We start from the raw sequence: 21,422 nt of genomic DNA on the forward strand, positions 1-21,422 counted from the left end.
GTACGTTTATTCCATTCGGTGGATGTGCTGGGGGTTTGGCTTGAGCAATGATTGGGGTCTTTTTTTAAAGGGCAAAGGTGCATTTTTAAACCACAACTGAACCCCTCCCTGCTTTACAAGTGGTCGTTCAGTACAGCACTCCTTGTTCTATTACGTGTTTATGTAATGAACGCAGCCCTGTTTTAAAAAAAATAAATATTTTACAGGTAGTGAAATCTCATCAAATCCATGCATTTCATCCAGGCAATACTAGATGTAGACAACTTCAGACATCTGCCCCTTTAGAATAAGGATGTATCATTGATTGATGGCAATAGTGTTATGCATAATAGCTACAAGGATTTAATTTAGTCACTAATGAAAAACGGATTATTTTAGCGAGAAACCAAAACTATTTTTAGCAGCACAACACCACAGAGCGAGCTAACATGTTGCGGATTCGATTATGTCGAGCCGTCGCCGTCTATGGCTCGTGATTTGAACGATAATCTAATCCCCTCAGTAACTATGCCAACAATCGCGACCCCGAACCTCAGATTTATTACGTTAGCCCACTAACGAGAAATACATATACTCTTGTCGAATACATGAATCATGCCAAGGTGAGCATGCGATGTAGATAGATATAAATGTGTACTCTTTGACACTGTTTACTCTAAACGAAAAACGTTTTGTAACAAAAACGAGAGGTTCAATTGGACAAATTCAGGTAGGTCCCGCCCTGTTTCGTTCGGTCGTTCCAGTTTCTCTGTTTTGCTTCCGTTTGGTTCCGAATCGGTAAACGGTTTATCTGTTGCACGCGTGTGGCTAGTCGACATCACAATTGTAAGCATCACCACGCCCAATAAGGCTACAATGTACGGTAGAGGTAAGCCTACAACTAATTAGTTAACTAGCTACAGTACTGAACTAACCTTAGTCATCGGACAATAGTTGGCTCTCAAAAACGCTGTAAAGAGTGTAGATTGCTAGCTAGCCAGGCTATTCTTGCTTCCATATAACTAGTCAATACCCAGTTTGGTTAGTAATGTTTACTATATATTGTTGCCTATTTTAGCATTGGGGAGTTTCAACTTAATGCGACATGAAGCCTAGGCCTGAGATCCAGGATTATCCATCCACATTTCTGTGTGATTGTGTAGAATTGGCCCTGAAAAATGTTTTTTTTTGCACCAAATCCAGAGATTGATAGTCTACTGTAATCAATGTCCGAGATACCTAACGTTAGTACTTTTGTAGACTACCCCATCTGAAATATTGATGAGATGAGTGTCACTTCTGACCTAGTCTAGTTGATGTTTGATAAACTTATTCAACTATTTCATGGTCATACTTAGAGCATTGAGCGCCTAACAACCTACTCAAGAAAGAGTATATTAGAAATGGCCCTCCAGCATTCTGAGTCGGGAGCCTGTTCACTTTGAAGGTCAAACTTGGCAGAGAAGAGTATGCCTTTTTGTAGGAATGCAAGGTTGTCTTTGCTTTACTGATTTTTATTTATTATTATGTGACGTATCATTTGGCCCTTTCGCCCTGTACTTCATCCTATACCACTGTTGTTTACATGACTTGTCTGTCCCTCTCCCTCCCCACTCCATTCCCTCACTGCTGACCTTTCACCCATATGGGACAAGGACAGCTGTCAGCCTGCTCATGTGAATAAAACCCACTTGTGAATTAAACCCACTCGGTTCTCTCTCTTCAGCTGCCAGAGACCGGTTGTTTACTGGTCACAAGGTAGTAGTGAAGGAAAAGCCTGCCTGCCTCGTACCATGTAGCCTAGTGACTGAAAACACTGCAAAAGGTTTTTCTGCAAATGATTCCATTTGGGTTAACTATACAGTAATTTACAGGCTACCTTGTACACGGTCAAGACAGCATATTTGGCTGCTTGTTTTTTTACCGCCTATTTGTGTCTAGTGCTTTTAGACTGTCCTTTTCATTATAAGGTAGAAGTTGCCCTTTACCACAGAACTAGGATCAGATTACGTTACTCCCTGACCTTGACAATTAGCAGGATAAAGACCTAGGAAGATAACTGACCCTTGATCAGTGGTTGGGGCAACCTCCACATAGTCAGTTCTCTATAGTGTTGGTAAAGCATTGAGAGAAAGGCTAATCTATTCAGATTGTATATCTGATTTTCTACAAGGTACACTATATATACAAAAGTATGTGGACACCCCTTCAAATTAGTGGATTCGGCTATTTCAGCCATACCCGTTGCTGACAGGTGTATGAAATCGATGACAGCTATGGAATCTCCATAGACAAACATTGCCCGTAGAATGGCCTTACTGGAGAGCTCAGTGACTTTCAATGTGGCACGGTCGTAGGATGCCACCTTTCCAACAAGTCAGTTCGTAAATGTTCTGCCCTGATAGAGCTGCCCTGGTCAACTGTAAGTGCTCTTATTGTGAAGTGGAAAGGTATAGGAGCAACAACGGCTCAGACGCAAAGTGGTAGGCCACACAAGCTCACAGAATGGGACCGCCGAGTGCTGAAGCGAGTAGCACGTAAAAATCGTCTCCTCGGTTGCAACAGTCTTGAGTTCTATACTGCCTCTGGAAGCAAGATCAGCACAATAACTGTTCGTCGGGAGCTTCAGGAAATGGGTTTCCATGGCCGAGCAGCAGAATAATGGTCTGGGGCTGTTTTTCATGGTTTGGCTATGCCCCTTAGTTCCAGTGAAGGGAAATGTTAACGCTACAGCGTACAATTACTATTCTGTGCTTCCAACTTTGTAGCAACAGTTCAGGGTAGGCCCTTTCCTGTTTCAGCATGACAATGCCCCCATGCACAAAGCGAGGTCCATACAGAAATGGTTTGTCGAGATCTGTGTGGAAGCGCTTGACTGGCCTGCACAGAGCCCTGACCTCAACCCCATCGAACACCTTTGGGATGAATTGGAACAGCGACTGCGAGCCAGGCGTAATCGCTCGACCTCACTAATGCTCTTGTGGCTGAATGGAAGCAAGTCCCTGCAGCAATGTTCCAACATCTAGTGAAAAGCCTTCCCAGAAGAGTGGAGGCTGTTATAGCAGCAAAGGGGTGGACTAACTCCATATTAATGCCCATGAGTTTGGAATGAGATGTTAAACGAGCAGGTGTCCACTTACTTTTGGTCATGTAGTGTATTTTGCATATGGTAACAATTGCTTGTTCACTTAACTGAATTCCTTACATCATTTTGAATCAATATTCATTTCATTGTTGGTACAGTGACGACATTTGGATTAGAATCATACTTAGGTTAATTCTTTCTTTTCATGGATTTGCAGTTTCAAGAGGATGTCTGTGAATGCTCCCACTTCTACTCTCGGGATTTCTGCTCATACTGTGGCTACTCTGGAGGATTAAGGACAAGATGATGCTGGACCAAGGTGGGGAAACTCCGACTGGCTGTGGAAGCCCTGCAGCTGCAGCACAAGAGGAGATGCAAGCGGCCGATGGACCCACTGCAGCGGTACACGCCCCTGTTGAACACTCCACACCAATGGGTCTTGCATCATCTACCTCAGACAGCGGGGCCAACAGTCCCCAAACCCACATTGACCCCTCTGAGGGACCCTTGATACCCAGGGCAGGGCCTCCTCAGGGCTCTTCAGAGGGGATGACAGAGCAGTACACACAGACCCAACCATCTCCCTTCGTCGTTCCTCAGCCTCCCAGTAGAACGACCAGGCCCAAGTTCAGCTCGGGCCCCGAGGTTCGACGAGCCTGTCTCAAGTTCATCCTGGGGGCGTCGGAGGACAATTCATCAGATGACGAGCCGCCTTTGACCATGAAACCCCCTACAGGTTCGAGTTCCTCTGAGGCAGCAGCCACCGCCTCCACCGTACGGCAAACTGCATCAGCAACCTCAAGCGCCTTCTCCCCCCCACAGCAAGTTCAATCAGTAACGTTAACCACCGCCTCCCCTGGCATGAGGTAGGCCAATGCAATGTTGTTTTACCTCTTAGTTCAAGTTAACTTTGTTTTCAGAATTGAGAACCGGTTTAGACATCGTCAATTTCTCTAGTCTGGTGACATCTGAAATGTGTTTTGTTCAGAATGTGTTGGTGGTGAATGCAAGTGCCTGCTCCATTAACCCAGTATGAAGAAATAAATGGACCATTGAGCAAATTAGCTCGTATCTCATTGACGAGTGGAGGTGAGGGTACCTGTCAGTGCAGTAGCCTCTCACTGACAGTAGAGGGCGCTGTTGCCCAAATGGCGACACCAACCACATTGTGGTATGATTGCTGCCTTGTGTTCTGTCTCCACACAACCAGCCTGCCATCACCTGACCACAGCGTGCCGCTGACAGTGAACTGTATTCTTGTCGCATGCCTCACATCTCAGCACTATTAATGGAACATGTCTCTTGACTGACCTTGAGAAGCAGGGTCTGAGTCCCAAGGGGCACACGACAACGTATTGTATGTTAGCTAGACAGACCTTAATCCCGCCCTTGGAAGTTCTCTGCAAATACATTTGACTTGCTGTATAGCCCACGAGGAGCTGTTGTTTATCTTTTTGTTGGCGATATCGTGATGGATATCTGGGGTAGTTGGTCAGCTAAGCTTATCTAAGTCTACTTGTTTGACCGCCCAAGTCCACTCTGAGCCAAGTATTAAACACTTGTTTGTAGACTTGAGCCACTTGTGCAGGAATGACCATGGAGGTGAAGCTGAAAGAGGAGAAGGGTAAGAACTTGCCGTGTTTTTAAATTTTTTAATTAAATAGAGCCTTTTGTTTTTCCTAATATTAATAAGAAGTAGCATAGGCCTATGAATAGCACTGACCGACATCGTGCTTCTGTGTCGGCTTACACAACAATGTTTTGGCAATTTCAGTCAGTTTGCAAAATTGCTACATGAAAGGATTAGCCTTCCAAGTTTTTGTTTACAATGTGCTAGGAGGTTATGATAAGCTTGAGTTTGGTGGTTCGTGAAGGGACAACTTGGATTTAACTTTAATGATAATTGACGCACCCACTGTGTGTGTGTGTGAGAGAGAGATATCAGACAAGATTGTTAAACACACACACAGACTGCGGTGTTCTGTTCCTGTTCCATGTGAGTCTGTGGGTGAAGAATGTTTTGCTCTGCCTGTGGGGCTGGGAGAGGGGAGGTTGTGTCTCAGCTGAGAGGAAAGGACTGGTGAAGGTCTTACTGTTTTGGTCTCAGATTTGAACTCTTGCTATTCACACATCAGAAACGATCTGCCATGGAGGGAGATGGAAGCCTCAGCTGGTTTCAGTATGGAACTCCCCTCACCTGGTTGTCTTAATTGAAAATAAAAAAAATAAAACCAGCAGACACTAGGCCCTGCATGGACTGAGTTTGTCACCCCAGTTTTAACATGTTGCAGTAGCAATGTTTTCACTGGTGGAATTGGTGACCACATCTAAAAAGCCCAAATGGAGGAAGGGAACTGTTTTTGCAGAACAGTGGACAAAGTAAATGTTTCCCATTGTTTCTGCAGACATCTTTGAATCTTAATTGTTGTCCTGTTTCCCTGTACAAGTGTGAGGTGTGACATAGAAATGTTTTTTGTTGTTGCATATCCTAACTCCTCCTGAGACACCCTCGGAGAGTGGGGTCACGCCAGGCATCAGCCATTATTGACGGCGACCCTGGAGCAATTAGGGTTAAGTGCCCTGCTCAAGGTCAAAGAATTCTAATTTTTTACCTTGTCGGCTCTAACTGCTAGGCTACCTGCTGCCCTGGTCTCAAACTGTGGGAGATTTTACTGTCATTCTGTTACCAAACTTTGTATCTGCACTATTCTTCAAGTAAATGTGTTTTTGTCAAATGTTCTGTGTCAATTGTTACAAGAAGACTTCTGCAAATAGGTGTATGGTTTGTTGCCATCAAGTTTTTGCTTGGCATATTTTAAAGTGAAAAGTCTCAGCGTCACTCTTATCGCGTAATTGTCCATTATCAGACAGATGTCGGCTCTGAGTTGAAAGACTGCAAAACTAGCCAAACAGAATGTCTGGAGCTTGACAAGTGCACTTTCATCATCACAGGAATATGAAACCCCAAAGTACTGTATCTCGTTTGACTTCTGGCTTGAATTCCGGCAAACCTACAGTGCTATAGTCTAACAGAATATGCCCTCCCCCCCCATCCCCATTTCAACCCTCACTGAAATAGAACATTGGCAAGCCAAGCAATGGCATTGTAATGCCAGACTTTTCCATTCTGATCATTTTAGATTGGATGGAGGAAGAATGAGCTGTGGCGCCCAGTGAACACTACCCCGTGTCATTACAGTGATGTTTGTCAACATTTTACTCATTGGCAATGCCAGGATTGTGACTTACACTGCACGCGCACTTGTTATTTAGGCACATGTAATGTCTTTCAGAAGTTCTGTTAGGCTGATTGCCTGAGGGCTGAAATAGAATGTATTAAATATTATGTCCAAAATCATTCGGAGTAACAGCAATTCATTCTAGCTGAGCTTTGGATCAGTCAACCTTGATCAGAGCATATCTCCACAAACAGCAGTGGGACAGATTAGGCCACACAGCGAGTCAGAGGTAATTGCAGACACCTGTGGTAATATAAAGTACCCAAAACGGCCATTGGATAGAAATACAGGATAGAACGGAATAGAGGTCGACTGATTATCAATTTTTTTTACATTTTTTATTTATTTTGTTATAATGACAATTACAACAATATTGAATGAACACTTATTTTAACTTAATATAATACATTAATAAAATCTATTAGCCTCAAATAAATAATGAAACATGTTCAATTTGGTTTAAATAATGCAAAAACAAAGTGTTGGAGAAGAAAGTAAAAGGGCATTATGTGCCATGTAAGAAAGCTAACGTTTAAGTTCCTTGCTCAGAACATGAGAACATATGAAAGCTGGTGGTTCCTTTTAACATGAGTCTTCAATATTCCCAGGTAAGATGTTTTAGGTTGTAGTTACTATAGGAATTATAGGACTATTTCTCTCTATACGATTTGTATTTCATATACCTTTGACTATTGGATGTTCTTATAGGCACTTTAGTATTGCCAGTGTAACAGTATAGCTTCCGTCCCTCTCCTCGCTCCTACCTGGGCTCGAACCAGGAACATATCGACAACAGCCACCCTCGAAGCAGCGTTACCCATGTAGAGCAAGGGAAACAACTACTCCAAGTCTCAGAGCGAGTGACGTTTGAAACGCTATTAGCGCGCACCCGCTAACTAGCTAGCCATTTCATATCGGTTACACCAGCCTACTCTTGGGAGTTGACAGGCTTGAAGTCATAAACAGAGCAATGCATTGCGAAGGGCTGCTGGCAAAACACACGAAAGTGCTGTTTTGAATGAATGCTTACGAGCCTGCTGGTGCCTACCATCGCTCAGTCAGACTGCTCTATCAAATCATAGACTTAATTATAACATAACACACAGAAACACGAGCCTTAGGTCATTAATATTGTTGAATCCGGAAACATCACGTTTATTCTTTCAGTGAAATACGGAACCGTTACGTATTTTATCTAACGGGTGGCATCCATAAGTCTAAATATTCCTGTTACATTACACAACCTTCAATGTTATGTCATAATTACGTAAAATTCTGGCAAATTAGTTCGCAACGAGCCCAAGCTGTTGCATATACCCTTACTCTGCGTGCAATGAACGCAAGAGAAGTGACACAATTTCACCTGGTTAATATTGCCTGCTAACCTGGATTTCTTTTAGCTAAATATGCAGGTTTAACAATATATATACTTCTGTGTATTGATTTTAAGAAAGGCATTGATGTTTATGGTTAAGTACAGTCGTGCAACAATTGTGCTTTTTTCGCAAATGTGCTTTTGTTAAATCATCCCCCGTTTGGCAAAGTTGGCTGTCTTTGTTAGGAAGAAATAGTTTTCACAGTTTGCAACGAGCCAGGCGGCCCAAACTGCTGCATATACCCTGACTCTGTTGCAGAGGTGACACATTTTCCTTAGTTAAAATAAATTCATGTTAGCAGGCAATATTAACTAAATATGCAGGTTTAAAAATATATACTTGTGTATTGATTTTAAGAAAGACATTGATGTTTATGGTAAGGTGTGTGTGTGAAGCTAAGATGATAGGAATTACAACATGACCCTCATCAAAATCCTCAAGTCCTCACGGTTGTAGGGTGCCTAAAGTATGAATCCAGAAGAGCTCTCAATGGCAGAGTTTACAATTGTCGTCTCCTCCTCTTGGTCACACTTCCACCTTCTCAATACCCTGGAATTGTAAAGAAGACGCACTGGACAAAGTCCAAATCATCCCAAAGTGTCTGAGTTGTGTATCTCAATGAAGTTACTTTAAGATAATTTGTGTAGGACGTTTGATTTTTGTAATTTGGGTGAACTGTCCCTGATATTTGATTTCCCTAGGCCTAGCTATAGCTTCAAATCTCATTTTGTATATGGATTGAGGAGACTGCTGAGTACAGATTTCTTTCTGGTCTTGACATTGTTTTCCTCAGTGATCCATCATTTAGTCACTAGAATCGACTTCACTGGAATGGTGGAAGTGGCAGGCTTCCTCTTAACCCTTCCCTGGTACGCTATATTGTTCAGTGAACTCCTTATCGTTTTATGTCTTGTGTCAGTTTATTGAAGTGGACAGAGTTTCTGAATGAGTCATCACGTGATCATGTTGAACCCTGTTATTGTACCCTGTTATTGTATCATATCTTTTTTTATTAACTTGGTTCATATATTATTGGTGGCTTGGCACAATGGAGAGATTGTAAAATGACCTGCCAGGGCTTGCGTGTGTAACTAGACTATGTTTTTTTGCTGATTGCACGTTAACTCTTAATTGGCTCTGTGGTCTGGGAAGTCTTGTTTATACGTGCTGTGACTACCAGAGCCACTCTATCTCTGACGCACCTCCCTGAAGGTAACAGAGAGGATTAGCGCTTTGTTTTATTGACATCTCTCTGATTGTAGCCGAGTTGGTACATTCGTCTATATCTAGGTAGGCTGAACAATCTGTGTAAAACATGGCTGACGAGATCTTTGGCTTACAGAGAAGGTAAGGGACTTGTGACCTGAGCAACAACAGCACAGCTGCTACCCGCTGTAGAGACTGAACTTTGTCTGACTACTGCAATGGTCCATCGATTTTTAACAATGTCGCCGCTGTTTCCTTGTTATGGGTTGTCGCAGAGTCCGATGTGTTTTCCCCCTGGGACAGTAAAGTAGGCTATAGCATTTTGTAACTTGCTAGCGCTGGACGGGAATGTTCTTCTAGTAGTCTTATGTCCTACTTTACCGGGACATACTTTACATGCGTAGATTTGTCACAACACAGACATTTGTGAGTGTCAGTTGCTTGATGTTTCGATTGAGTAGGTACTAGGTTACAAAATGAAATACTGTAGGTTACAACATTTGACATATAAGAGGACACACGTGTCATGTATACTCACTTTAACCTACTTCACTGGAATAGGGTCTGACGACATAATTCTTCCCTGAGCACTCCTTTTTGCTTTATCAAATGGCCTGTTCAATAGAAGTGCCAGACTTCCTCTTACCCCCCTACCCTGGTAGGCTATATAGTTGAGTGTTGGATCTTTCTCGGTAGTGAACTTCTGAATGAGTCTGGCTACTCATTTTAAGTAATCATGTGTTCATGTTAAACTGAGATTTTGAAATCCATTTCCAGGTTAATTCTAACTAAGTTGTCATTGTTTCCATTCTATCTTTTTCATATGAACTTGGTTCATGTGGTTGTTATTTGGTGGTTTGGCACGATGGAGAGAGAGCCTAGTTACACAAGTCCTTAATATGTATAGTTGCTGATAACGCGTTAACCTTTGCTTGGCTCTGTGGTCTGGGAAGTGTTGTTTATGCGTGCGTACTTGCAGTGTGCAGGAATTACCAGAGCCACGCTTACCTTTGAGACTCCTCTGTAGGCAAGAGAGGATTAGCAATGTGTTGTGTTGACAGCTGTCAGATTGTAGCAGAGGTGAAACATTTGTCGCGGTAGACTGAACACCTTGCGTAGGATATGGCTGACGATAGGGCCGGGACGATACCAGTATCGTGATACTCGTTGGTATTGCGGCAAGGAAATAAAACGAAGCGTATTAATTTTTTTTTTTAGGAAAATAGCCCTAATGTTGCAAACAAACATTGTTGTCATCCAGAGTCACATGTATTTATTTTCCAAGCTGTAGCGCACACTCTTTTACATACAGCAAGTTTTTAAAAGACGAAAGAGTTTGCTTTGCGTTTTCATTTTTGCCATGGAATAAAAATATTGCGATACTGGCGTCTCGTCCCTGCCCTAGCTGACAAGATTTGTGGCTTACAGTGAAGGTAAGGCACTTACTTGTGACCTGAGAAACCACAGCACAGCTGCTACCCGCTGTAGAGACTGCAATTGGGTTGTCGCTGAGTTCGGTAATGGTTTTCCCCCTGGGACAGTAAAGTAGGCTATAGCATATTGTAACTTGCTAGCGCTGGACGGGAATGTTCTTCTAGTAGTCTTATGTCCTACTTTACCGGGACATACTTTACATGCGTAGATTTGTCACATCACAGAAATGAGCGATTGCCAGTTCCTTGATGTTTTGCTTGAGTAGGTACTAAGATCCAAAATGAAATAGTATAGGTTAGAACACGAAATGTTGACACAAAATGAGAGGCATTGACACATTTGTGGTCTTCGCCAACAACTCCTCTGTTTTTCTCCAGGCCCAGCATGTCTCACCCACACCTGGTGAAGAAGGTTCGCGACAGCCGGAAAATGGAGCTGCAGAGAGACTTCACAGTGGCCTCGCCAGCCGAGTTTGTCACCCGCTTCGGTGGAAACCGGGTCATAAATAAGGCAAGACGTTCCCTGTCTGTCTGGGCCTTTTGGATGAGTGTCGCAAAATTGTTGTCACTTTTTTACTAAACTCCTCATCAATCTACGTGCAACAGACTAAGCCACCAAAATACAGCGTCAACGTTGTTCTAGAGTATTGTCGTTTATTCTCAAACTCTTTTCCTTTCTCTCTCTCTCCATCTCCCTTTCACTTTTGCTCTCCACCTATTTCTCTTTCTCAAGGTGCTGATAGCTAATAATGGCATAGCAGCGGTCAAATGTATGCGTTCCATCCGCCGTTGGTCCTACGAGATGTTCCGTAACGAGAGGACCATCCGTTTTGTGGTGATGGTCACCCCTGAGGACCTGAAAGCCAACGCAGGTCAGTGAGACAGGTTTTCGCAGGTCATCAGCAGCAGCTCCAGAAGGTTGTTCCTCATTGTGCCACTCAGCAGATCTGGAGATAAAGTCTACAGCGGGAAACGCCATAAATTATTTTCATTAAATGACTCCATGGAAATATCTAAATAATTTCCCTGGAACCTCTGGGGAAAATAACTGGTGTGACTGTCTTTGTGTGGCTCTTCTGTAGAGTATATCAAAATGGCGGACCACTATGTACCCGTCCCAGGCGGAGCCAACAACAACAACTATGCCAATGTAGAGCTGATCGTAGACATCGCCAAGAGGATTCCTGTACAGGTCAGACTGTGTTCCTCCCTCTCCACTCTCACCCACAAAGACATACCCAATCCCAAATCAAGTCACAATATTCTATGATAAGTGGACCGGCGGCCATGAGTGTTCCAGTCAAATTCCCATGTTCTTAGGGCTTTGGTCTTATCAAGTAATTCCATTTTTATGGCTCAGACTCTGATCTCTGCTTTTTTTTTAATTGTTCATAGGGGGTCTGGGCCGGGTGGGGTCACGCCTCTGAGAACCCCAAACTACCTGAGCTCTTGGACAAGAATGGAATCTCTTTCTTAGGTACAGCCCAGCATTAAGCCGTTTGTGGATTATTGGATTGTAATGATTTCCCATTGGTAATTTCAGGTTTAATGAGATTACAACACAAGCGCCATTCATTGCGATGTAGATATCGTTGTTGTTTTATTGTTGTTGTGTCACAGGGCCGCCCAGTAAGGCCATGTGGGCTCTGGGCGATAAGGTGGCCTCCTCCATCGTGGCCCAGAGCGCAGACATCCCCACCCTGCCCTGGAGTGGATCAGGTAATGTACCCCTCTGCCTGCACCCTTACCCCCAGATAACTCTGCCACATTCCTTGTCCCCTATTACATAATACTTCTAACATACAGTAGTAGGACTCTGACTGGGTTGTATTTTGAGACTAATAGTTGTAAGGGACTGTCAAGTTATTACGAGGCCCAGAATTGAAAGGAGTTGGGAAAGAATGGCTTGTCTGTGGTACATCATCTAGGCTAATATTTTAGCCATAGGAATACATTTTGCAGTTCAATAATCAATACACAGAATCATCAGATAACAGGTTTTGTGACTGCACCAAGAAGATAGACATTTATTGACATAATTTGTTATGAACAGAACCTAATTCAGCCACACCTTCTTTCACACTTGGACTCAAATGTGGAGGACTGAACTGAAACTCGACCAATCAGAGGGCAAGTAGACAGTCAAACCTCTCCCTGGAACTATAATATAATGTGAATTACTGAAAAAGAGCTGATGTGATTGGTCAAAAGACCAATTAGTTGAAAAAAATATCAGAATTTGGCTGCCTCTGTGTCCTTTGGAAAAATAGAATTTAAGGTTTTGTAAGTACACTAGCCTCAGTGCCTTTCGACTGTAGCCTGGTCCTTTGCTGAATTCCAAGGCCAACACTCTACGCATCTCTTTGGGCTTTTTTGCCGCTGCTGCCTTTGTTATCCAACTGTGGCCAATGTGGCAGCAGTCAAATCTCAATTTGAATGAGGGGGATGAGGTGAGGCCATTGAAGTAGAATGGGGAGCCTCCCATAGATATCCTGTTCAATTACTAGTGGCTATGCCATCAAACCTCAAAGTTCCAGAATGGGGGGAAAATGGCAGCCATATTGGTCCGGGAGAAATATAGACCTGTCTGATTGGAATGAATGGCAGTAGAGAAATAATCCTGATTTTACTTACGCAGAAAAATAAAAGGCATATGAGAAATTGTGTAATAGAATTATTGTCAACCTAAAATAGTCATAATTATAAATTCAATTAATACAGGTTATACAAATTTTGTATAAATAGGCTCTAAAAAATGGTGCCTTCGGAAAGTATTCAGACCCATTGACTTTTTCCACATTTTGTTACGTTACAGCCTTATTCAAAAAATTATTAAATAGTTTTTTCCCTCCTCAATCTACACACAGTACCCCATAATGACAAAGCAAAAACAGGTTTTTGCTGTGTGCTTAGGGACGTTGTCCTGTTAGGTGAACCTTCGCCCCAATCTGAAGTCCTGAGCGCTCTGGAGACGGTTTTCATCAAGGACCTCTGCTCCGTTTATCTTTGCCTCGATCCTGTTTTGTCTCCAGTCCCTGCTGCTGAAAAACATCCCCACAGCATGATGCTACCACCACCATGCTTCACCATAGTAATGGTGCCAGGTTTCAGGCCAACGAGCTCAATCTTGGTTTCATCAGACCAGAGAATCTTGTTTCTCATGGTCTGAGAGTCTTTTTACTGAGGAGTGGCCTCCGTCTAGCCACTCTACCATAAAGGCCTGATTGGTGGAGCGCTGCGGAGATGGTTGTCCTTCTGGAAGGTTCTCCCATCTCTACAGATTAACTCTAGAGCTCTGTCAGAGTGATCATCTTGTTCTTGGTCACCTCCCTGACCAAGGCCCTTCTCCCCCGATTGCTCAGTTTGGCCAAGCGGCCAGCTCTAGGAAGAGTCTTGGTGGTCCCAAACTTCTTCCATTAAGAATGATGTATGGCACTGTGTTCTTGGGGACCTTCAATGCTGCAGACATTTTGCAATATTCTGAGTACATAGCCCGGCCATCACGGCTAGCTAATTTGACACCCACCAAGTTTGGCCCTCACCAAACTCAGATTTACTATAAAAAAAATTGGATTACCTTTGCTGTTCTTCGTCAGAATGCACTCCCAGGACTTCTACTTCAACAACAAATGTTGTCTTGGTTCGAAATAATCCATAGTTATATCCAAATAGCTCCGTTTTGTTAGTGCGTTGAGGTCACTATCCGAAGGGTGATGCGCGGGCGCATTTCGTGACAAAAAAATTAAAAATATTCCATTACCGTACTTCGAAGCATGTCAAACGCTGTTTTAAATAAATTGTTATACTATTTTTCTCGTGAAATAGCGATAATATTCCAACCTGGCGACGTTGTGTTCATTCAAACACTGAAAGAAAAACATGGAGTCGTCTCGTGCACGCGCGCCTCAGTGTCATTGTTCTCAGCAGGACCACTCACAAAAACCCCTGCTGTTTTTCGCCCAGAGACTGGTGAGCTCTCATTCCACTTTCTGGCGTCTCCCTAGAGCCAATGGAAGCCTTAGAAAATGTCACGTTACAGCAGAGATGCTGTATTTTTGATAGAGATGCCCTAGAAGGAGAACAAATTGTCAGACAGGGCACTTCCTGTATGGAATCTTCTCAGGTTTTGGCCTGCCATATGAGTTCTGTTATACTCACAGACACCATTCAAACAGTTTTAGAAACTTTAGAGTGTTTTCTATCCAAATCTACTAATATATGCATATTCTAGTTTCTGGGCAGGAGTAGTAACCAGATTAAATCGGGTACGTTTTTTTATCCGGCCGTGAAAATACTGCCCCCTATCCCAAACAGGTTAACTGACTTGCCTAGTTAAATAAAATTAGAAAAAATGTTATTTTTCCCCTGCCTGTGCTGTAGGTCTGAGAGTAGACTGGACAGAGGATGACCAGAGGCTGGGCCACGTGATTAGCGTGCCTCCAGAGGTCTACGTGCACGGCTGCGTGCGTGACGTTGACGATGGACTGGCGGTAAGCAGCTCCACACCATCACCCGCCTCACTAACGCTGAAACCACAGAGACAACCTTTTCTAGGCAATCAGTCTGTTTGAAATAATGCCCCTTTTTTATTTTTTTTACATTTTTTTAAGGATGTCTGAAACAATATATACTGCTCAAAAAAATAAAGGGAACACTTAAACAACACATCCTAGATCTGAATGAAAGAAATAATCTTATTAAATACTTTTTTCTTTACATAGTTGAATGTGCTGACAACAAAATCACACAAAAATAATCAATGGAAATCCAATTTATCAACCCATGGAAGTCTGGATTTGGAGTCACACTCAAAATTAAAGTGGAAAACCACACTACAGGCTGATCCAACTTTGATGTAATGTCCTTAAAATAAGTCAAAATGAGGCTCAGTAGTGTGTGTGGCCTCCACGTGCCTGTATGACCTCCCTACAATGCCTGGGCATGCTCCTGATGAGGTGGCGGATGGTCTCCTGAGGGATCTCCTCCCAGACCTGGACTAAAGCATCCGCCAACTCCTGGACAGTCTGTGGTGCAACGTGGCGTTGGTGGATGGAGCGAGACATGATGTCCCAGATGTGCTCAATTGGATTCAGGTCTGGGGAACGGGCGGGCCAGTCCATAACATCAATGCTTTCCTCTTGCAGGAACTGCTGACACACTCCAGCCACATGAGGTCTAGCATTGTCTTGCATTAGGAGGTACCCAGGGCCAACCGCACCAGCATATGGTCTCACAAGGGGTCTGAGGATCTCATCTCGGTACCTAATGGCAGTAAGGCTAACTCTGGCGAGCACATGGAGGGCTGTGCGGACCCCCAAAGAAATGCCACCCCACACCATGACTGACCCACCGCTAAACCGGTCATGCTGGAGGATGTTGCAGGCAGCAGAACGTTCTCCAGACTCTGTGACGTCTGTCACATGTGCTCAGTGTGAACCTGCTTTCATCTGTGAAGAGCACAGGGCGCCAGTGACGAATTTGCCAATCTTGGTGTTCTCTGGCAAATGCCAAATGTCCTGCACGGTGTTGGGCTGTAAGCACAACCCCCACCTGTGGACGTTGGGCCCTCATACCACCCTCATGGAGTCTGTTTCTGACCGTTTGAGCAGACACATGCACATTTGTGGCCTGCTGGAGGTCATTTTGCAGGGCTCTGGCAGGGCTCTGGCAGTGCTTCTCCTGCTCCTCCTTGCACAAAGGTGGAGGTAGCGGTCCTGCTGCTGGGTTGTTGCCCTCCTACGGCCTCCTCCACGTCTCCTGATGTACTGGCCTGTCTTCTGGTAGCGCCTCCATGCTCTGGACACTATGCTGACAGACACAGCAAACCTTCTTGCCACAGCACGCATTGATGTGCCATCCTGGATGAGCTGCACTACCTGAGCCACTTGTGGAGGTGACCAAAACATCAGCCAGGAAGCATAGGAACTGAGAAGTGGTCTGTGGTCCCCACCTGCAGAACCACTCCTTTATTGGGGGTGTCTTGCTAATTGCCTATAATTTCCACCTGTTGTCTATTTCATTTGCACAACAGCATGTGAAATGTATTGTCAATCATTTTTGGCTCCTAATTGGTCAGTTTGATTTCACAGAAGTGTGATTGACTTGGAGTTACATTGTGTTGTTTAAGTGTTCCCTTCATTTTTTTGAGCAGTGTATTTCAATGTACTTTTCCCAGAGAAAATGAAATAAGGCCGCTATTCGGTTACAAAACAAGGTTCATGAACGTAGGAGCAAACTGAAGAAATGCGTTGGTTTTATACAGTAAAATATTTGATTTTAAGGGTAGGGTTGCTGAATATCCTTTCATTTTCAATGTGCTTTCTCCTTTTAAAGGGAGCAGACAGAATTGGCTACCCGGTGGTGATAAAAGCGTCAGAAGGAGGAGGGGGCAAGGGTATCCGGAAGGTGGACAACGCTGAGGACTTTGCCAGCTTCTTTAGACAGGTTTGTGTCGTCGCACTGTTACACCACACACCTGTATGCTGATTCTCATTGCTGCTGGGGGACGTAGTGTCCCGTGACCACAATCAGGAAATGAATTGTGCGACTTGGTGTTGCCTTCGACCAATGTTTAACGCAGCGTATCTGCTTGTGTGTGTGGTTGAACTTGTTTTTAGTAAATGATCTAACAACAATCATGTGACGGATCCCCATCCTCAGGTGCAGGCGGAGGTGCCCGGCTCGCCCATCTTCGTCATGCAGCTGGCCCAGCATGCCCGTCACCTGGAGGTCCAGATCCTCGCCGACCAGTACGGCAACGCCATCTCCCTGTTTGGCAGAGACTGCTCCATCCAGCGGAGACACCAGAAGATCATTGAGGAGGCCCCGGCCACCATAGCATCTTCCACCACCTTCGAGCACATGGAGCAGGTAACACACAGAGGGGCTTTCCTCATCTTTAAATTCTCCACTTTGACATTTAGATACTTTTCTCTGTCATTTCCTATTCAATATTTCATTTGAACAGTAAAAGTGTTATGGCAGGCATTGGAAAATGTTTCACAATGGAATGCCTATCCCTGTTTCAGTCTCTTTTCTTTCGTTTGGTGCCTAATGAACATGAGCCCTCTCTCTCTCTCCCCCCATGTCAGTATGCAGTGCGGCTGGCTAAGATGGTGGGCTACGTGAGTGCAGGCACTGTGGAGTACCTCTTCTCTGAGGACGGGAGCTTCCACTTCCTGGAGCTCAACCCCCGTCTGCAGGTGGAACACCCATGCACAGAGATGATCGGAGACGTCAATCTGCCCGCCGCCCAGCTCCAGGTACGCTTCAGCCAGAGGTCAGGGGTCACACCTTGGCTGTCACAGCCTCGTGGTTTAATCTCTGGCCCTTTGACTTAGTCAACGGTCGCATTCCAGGTTATATTTTTCCGCAGTCTCAGTAAAATTGCTATGTCATATTAATGTGGTTGTTGAGATGATATGTTCTGGAAACCCTAGGGACTGATTGGGGATAGACCATGTTGGGCCTAACTGGGTCAGTTTCCTTTGTTGTAGATAGCCATGGGGATCCCCCTCCACAGGATCAAAGACATCCGCGTGCTGTATGGAGAGACCCCTTGGGGGGACACCCCCATCAACTTTGAGGCCCCCGACTGTGTCCCCAGTCCCCGGGGACACGTCATCGCAGCCCGCATCACCAGCGAGAACCCAGACGAGGTGTGCATTCTTAATTCTACAGGGCTGGCCGGCCATATTCTAAACAAGCGATGGCATGGGTTCTGTAGGCTCACAACTGGCCCGTTCTCTCTCCTTGTAACTCGCAGGGCTTCAAGCCCAGCTCGGGCACGGTGCAGGAGCTCAATTTCCGCAGCAGTAAAAACGTGTGGGGCTACTTCAGTGTGGGGGCTGCTGGGGGTCTGCATGAGTTTGCTGACTCCCAGTTCGGCCACTGTTTCTCCTGGGGGGAGAACAGAGAGGAGGCCATTTCGTGAGTTTTTCCTTACCTTGTTGTGCCGTAGACGGTTTTATCAACCCCTAGCCCCTACTTCCTAGCCACTCCTGGAGACCTGAGAGGATTGGATAGGTGGAAGCAACAATTCCACCCGGCCAATCAGAAGGCAAGGTGAAGCTATTATCGTAAGACTTTTCCAATCCTCAGATCTCCAGGAGCGACTAGGGTGTATGGGTTAGGCCTGGTTCCGTTTGGAATGCAGCATGAGTTAATGGTGTGTGTTGGTGTCTTATTGTACCTGGGTGGTGATAGTGGTGGTGGTTACTGTGTGGTGGTGCAGGAACATGGTGGTCGCCATGAAGGAGCTGTGTATCCGTGGGGACTTCAGGACCACGGTGGAGTACCTCATCAAGCTGCTGGAGACTGAGAGCTTCAGGAACAACGACATCGACACCGGCTGGCTGGATAATCTCATCGCTGATAAAGTTCAGGTAGAGCACCCTTGTGAAGTATGAATGTGAATCTTAACCATTTCAATCCTGTAAATCTACAGTTGGTCAAAACAAATCTTCTAACGTGCTTGTGTGTGGTGTGTTTTCCCCGAAGGCAGAGAGGCCAGACACCATGCTGGGCATTGTCTGTGGGTCGTTACACGTGGCAGACGCCAGCTTCAGGAAGAGCATGTCTGACTTCCTGCACTCACTGGAAAGGTATCCCTACTACTTTACTTTACTGACTTTATTGTCCCCTTGGGGACATTTTGTCGCAGTTTCATGTACACGTTTAAAGTGGCGTTTAAATAACAAAACAAATTGACAATACAACTTTCATAACAGTTACATACCAATAAAAAGAGACTAGCCTGCTGGCCTAACAGGGTGGATAGGAACATTAGCCCCAGCTATTTAGGAGGGATATCACACCCGGCACAAATGATTGTCTAATTCTGTTTTTCCTGCCGAGGGGAGTAGTTCAAAGTCCAGGTACAGGGGGTGGCTTGGGTCTAAAAGGATTTTGTGAGCCTTGCCGAGGGCCCTGACTTTAAAGATCTCCTCCAGGCCTGTCTGTTTGACTCCATGTACCTTGCTTACTGTGGCAGCATATTTCTCTGGCTGTGACAGTGGCATTGCCAAACCAACAAACAATACAAAAAGTTAAAACCCTCTCATTGGAAGATTTGTAAAACAGAGTCCGTATAGTCGTCTACATTAGAAGATCCAAGCTTTTTGAAAGTACAGTCTCTGACTCTTTTTGTAGATCAGGTCTGTACATTTACTCCACTGAAGCTTATTGTCCAAGAGGACACCCAGATATTTGTATTCCTCTACAATCTCTATGTTCTGACCTCTGAAACATCTGATAGATGTTGCAGAGGTAGGTGTTGTTAGCTTCCTGAAGTTTACGCACATCTCTTTGGTCTTGTTGGTATTGAGGACCAAGTGTGATTCCTCACACCACTCTACAAAGTCATCTAGGACCGGTCCATGGTGTTCCTCGTCGTCATACAACAGGCTGATCAAGGCAGTGTCATCAGCGAACTTAACGAGGTGTCTGTCAGGATGGGAACTAGTACAACTATTAGTGTACAGGACTGGGGACAAAACACATCTTTGAGGAGAGCCTGTGTTGGTGACGCGCATGTCCGACACGTGGGGACCTACTTTGACCTACTTTGACCTCTGGCTCAGGAAGTCCAACAGCCACAAAACCAGGCAGAAGAAAAGTCAACAAACAGAACTCTGACATGGGATTTGGCACCCTCTAGATGTCTACAGACCATGTTGAGGAGCGTAAGAATGGCATCATCAACTCCTCTGATAGGCAAACTGAAACGGGTCGAGGAACTTCTGGGTGGTGCTGAGAATATGACTTTTCACCATTTTCTCAAGGCATTTCATTACTAACGATGTCAAGGTGACAGGGCCGTAGTCATTCAGCACAGAGGGATCGAGCGATTTAGGTGCTTTAGGAATGGGTATTATTATTGAGGTTTTCCACAATACTGGCACGTGTTGCTGGTCGAGCGAGGATTGGAAAATGTCTGTAAAACACCAGCCAATTGTTCAGCACAGTGCTTTAACACGCCTGAGCCTGTGTGCATTACACCCCCTGAACAACTTCAAAACACTGGCCTGTTTAACACCAACCCTCAAACATTTGTAATGATGCTTCCATTTGTTTTACCTTTGACACAAAGTCGTCAGATTAAAATCTTGATGTTACGAATCCCTTTGGCCCAGCGGTCTAGGGGGGATGGATACGAGACCCGTAACATAAATCATGCAAATTATAATCGTGACATGTAACAGTGAGAACCAAAAACCACAGACAACTGAAATCTACCGTCAAATTCTAAAGGTTTATTTTAAACACACGGTAAAGGGGTGTGAGAAAAGGGGCTGAGCTGGACCCAAGGAAAGAAACAATAATCAAAAACACCCCTAAGCTAGACTAGCCTATTTCCACAACAGCTAGCTAACTAACCAAAAATACAGAGGGTGGTCCGCCCAGTTCTAACTAGGGTACGTAGACACAGTATTCCTACGGGTAATGTATGCCCATGGGCGACTTGTCTTGGTACCCCCTTTTCCCACCAAACAACAAAACAATACTCACAGGATTACCGGACAAATGTGACATGTAGTTGCAAAAACAAAAGAGATCAATACAGAGAGAGGGACACAGGGAGATAGCGATTGGACACGAGCGATTGAGAGAATGAACACAAAGATTGATCTGGGGAGAAAACAACTGACTGGGTTTTTAAACCAAGGGAAAGGGGCTGTGATAGGTTGAGGGAAAAGGAACAGGTGTCTTCTGATTGGGGACTGATTGATGACTGATTGGGGAGTGATGATTGTCACCTGTGAGAAGGAGAGAAAAGAAATACAAATACAGGATACACACTACCTGTATCCGTAACACTTGAGAAGAAAACATTCAGTTCATTAGCCATGTTCTGTCCCTCAGGTCAGCACTGGTTTTTCCCCTGCCTATGTAGGGAGCACTAGCCATGGATTTAATCCATTGCTAAGCCACCCTTGAGTTTCCTGAGGAGAGGCTCCTCGCCACCCTTTGCTTGTATGCCTCCTTGTCCACCAGTAGGTCTTTTGACCTCACGTTGTATATCTCTTAAAGCCTGTCTATCACCCTCAGCATAAACTGCCTTCTTCCTATTAAGTAGGGATTTTTAGAGGTTTTGATACCCAAG

The 21,422-nt window shown here is 44.6% G+C and overlaps 1 protein-coding gene across 9 annotated transcripts in view; it reads left to right on the forward strand.

Annotated features, from left to right (window-relative positions):
* The window catches only part of acacb (acetyl-CoA carboxylase beta), a 44,216-nt gene that overhangs the window by 83 nt on the left and 22,711 nt on the right, over positions 1-21,422 (forward strand). For 3 of the 9 annotated variants that reach the window (XM_029762240.1, XM_029762244.1, XM_029762245.1), the window contains exons 1-15: positions 740-868; positions 3,282-3,930; positions 10,697-10,829; positions 11,052-11,190; positions 11,401-11,510; positions 11,714-11,795; positions 11,939-12,037; positions 14,699-14,808; positions 16,652-16,762; positions 16,979-17,188; positions 17,410-17,580; positions 17,815-17,976; positions 18,084-18,247; positions 18,552-18,702; positions 18,818-18,921. In XM_029762240.1, coding sequence (XP_029618100.1) covers positions 3,302-3,930; positions 10,697-10,829; positions 11,052-11,190; positions 11,401-11,510; positions 11,714-11,795; positions 11,939-12,037; positions 14,699-14,808; positions 16,652-16,762; positions 16,979-17,188; positions 17,410-17,580; positions 17,815-17,976; positions 18,084-18,247; positions 18,552-18,702; positions 18,818-18,921 — 2,375 coding nt within the window. In that variant the 5' untranslated portion in view covers positions 740-868; positions 3,282-3,301. Of the gene's footprint in view, positions 1-393; positions 603-687; positions 710-739; positions 869-3,281; positions 3,931-4,343; positions 4,689-8,875; positions 9,027-9,865; positions 10,319-10,696; positions 10,830-11,051; positions 11,191-11,400; positions 11,511-11,713; positions 11,796-11,938; positions 12,038-14,698; positions 14,809-16,651; positions 16,763-16,978; positions 17,189-17,409; positions 17,581-17,814; positions 17,977-18,083; positions 18,248-18,551; positions 18,703-18,817; positions 18,922-21,422 lie in introns of those variants that run through there. The other 6 variants (XM_029762242.1, XM_029762243.1, XM_029762241.1 and 3 more) reach the window with 6 other exon arrangements.

This window comes from Salmo trutta, chromosome 9, assembly GCF_901001165.1.
Source record: "Salmo trutta chromosome 9, fSalTru1.1, whole genome shotgun sequence".
NCBI classification, from domain to species: domain Eukaryota; kingdom Metazoa; phylum Chordata; class Actinopteri; order Salmoniformes; family Salmonidae; genus Salmo; species Salmo trutta.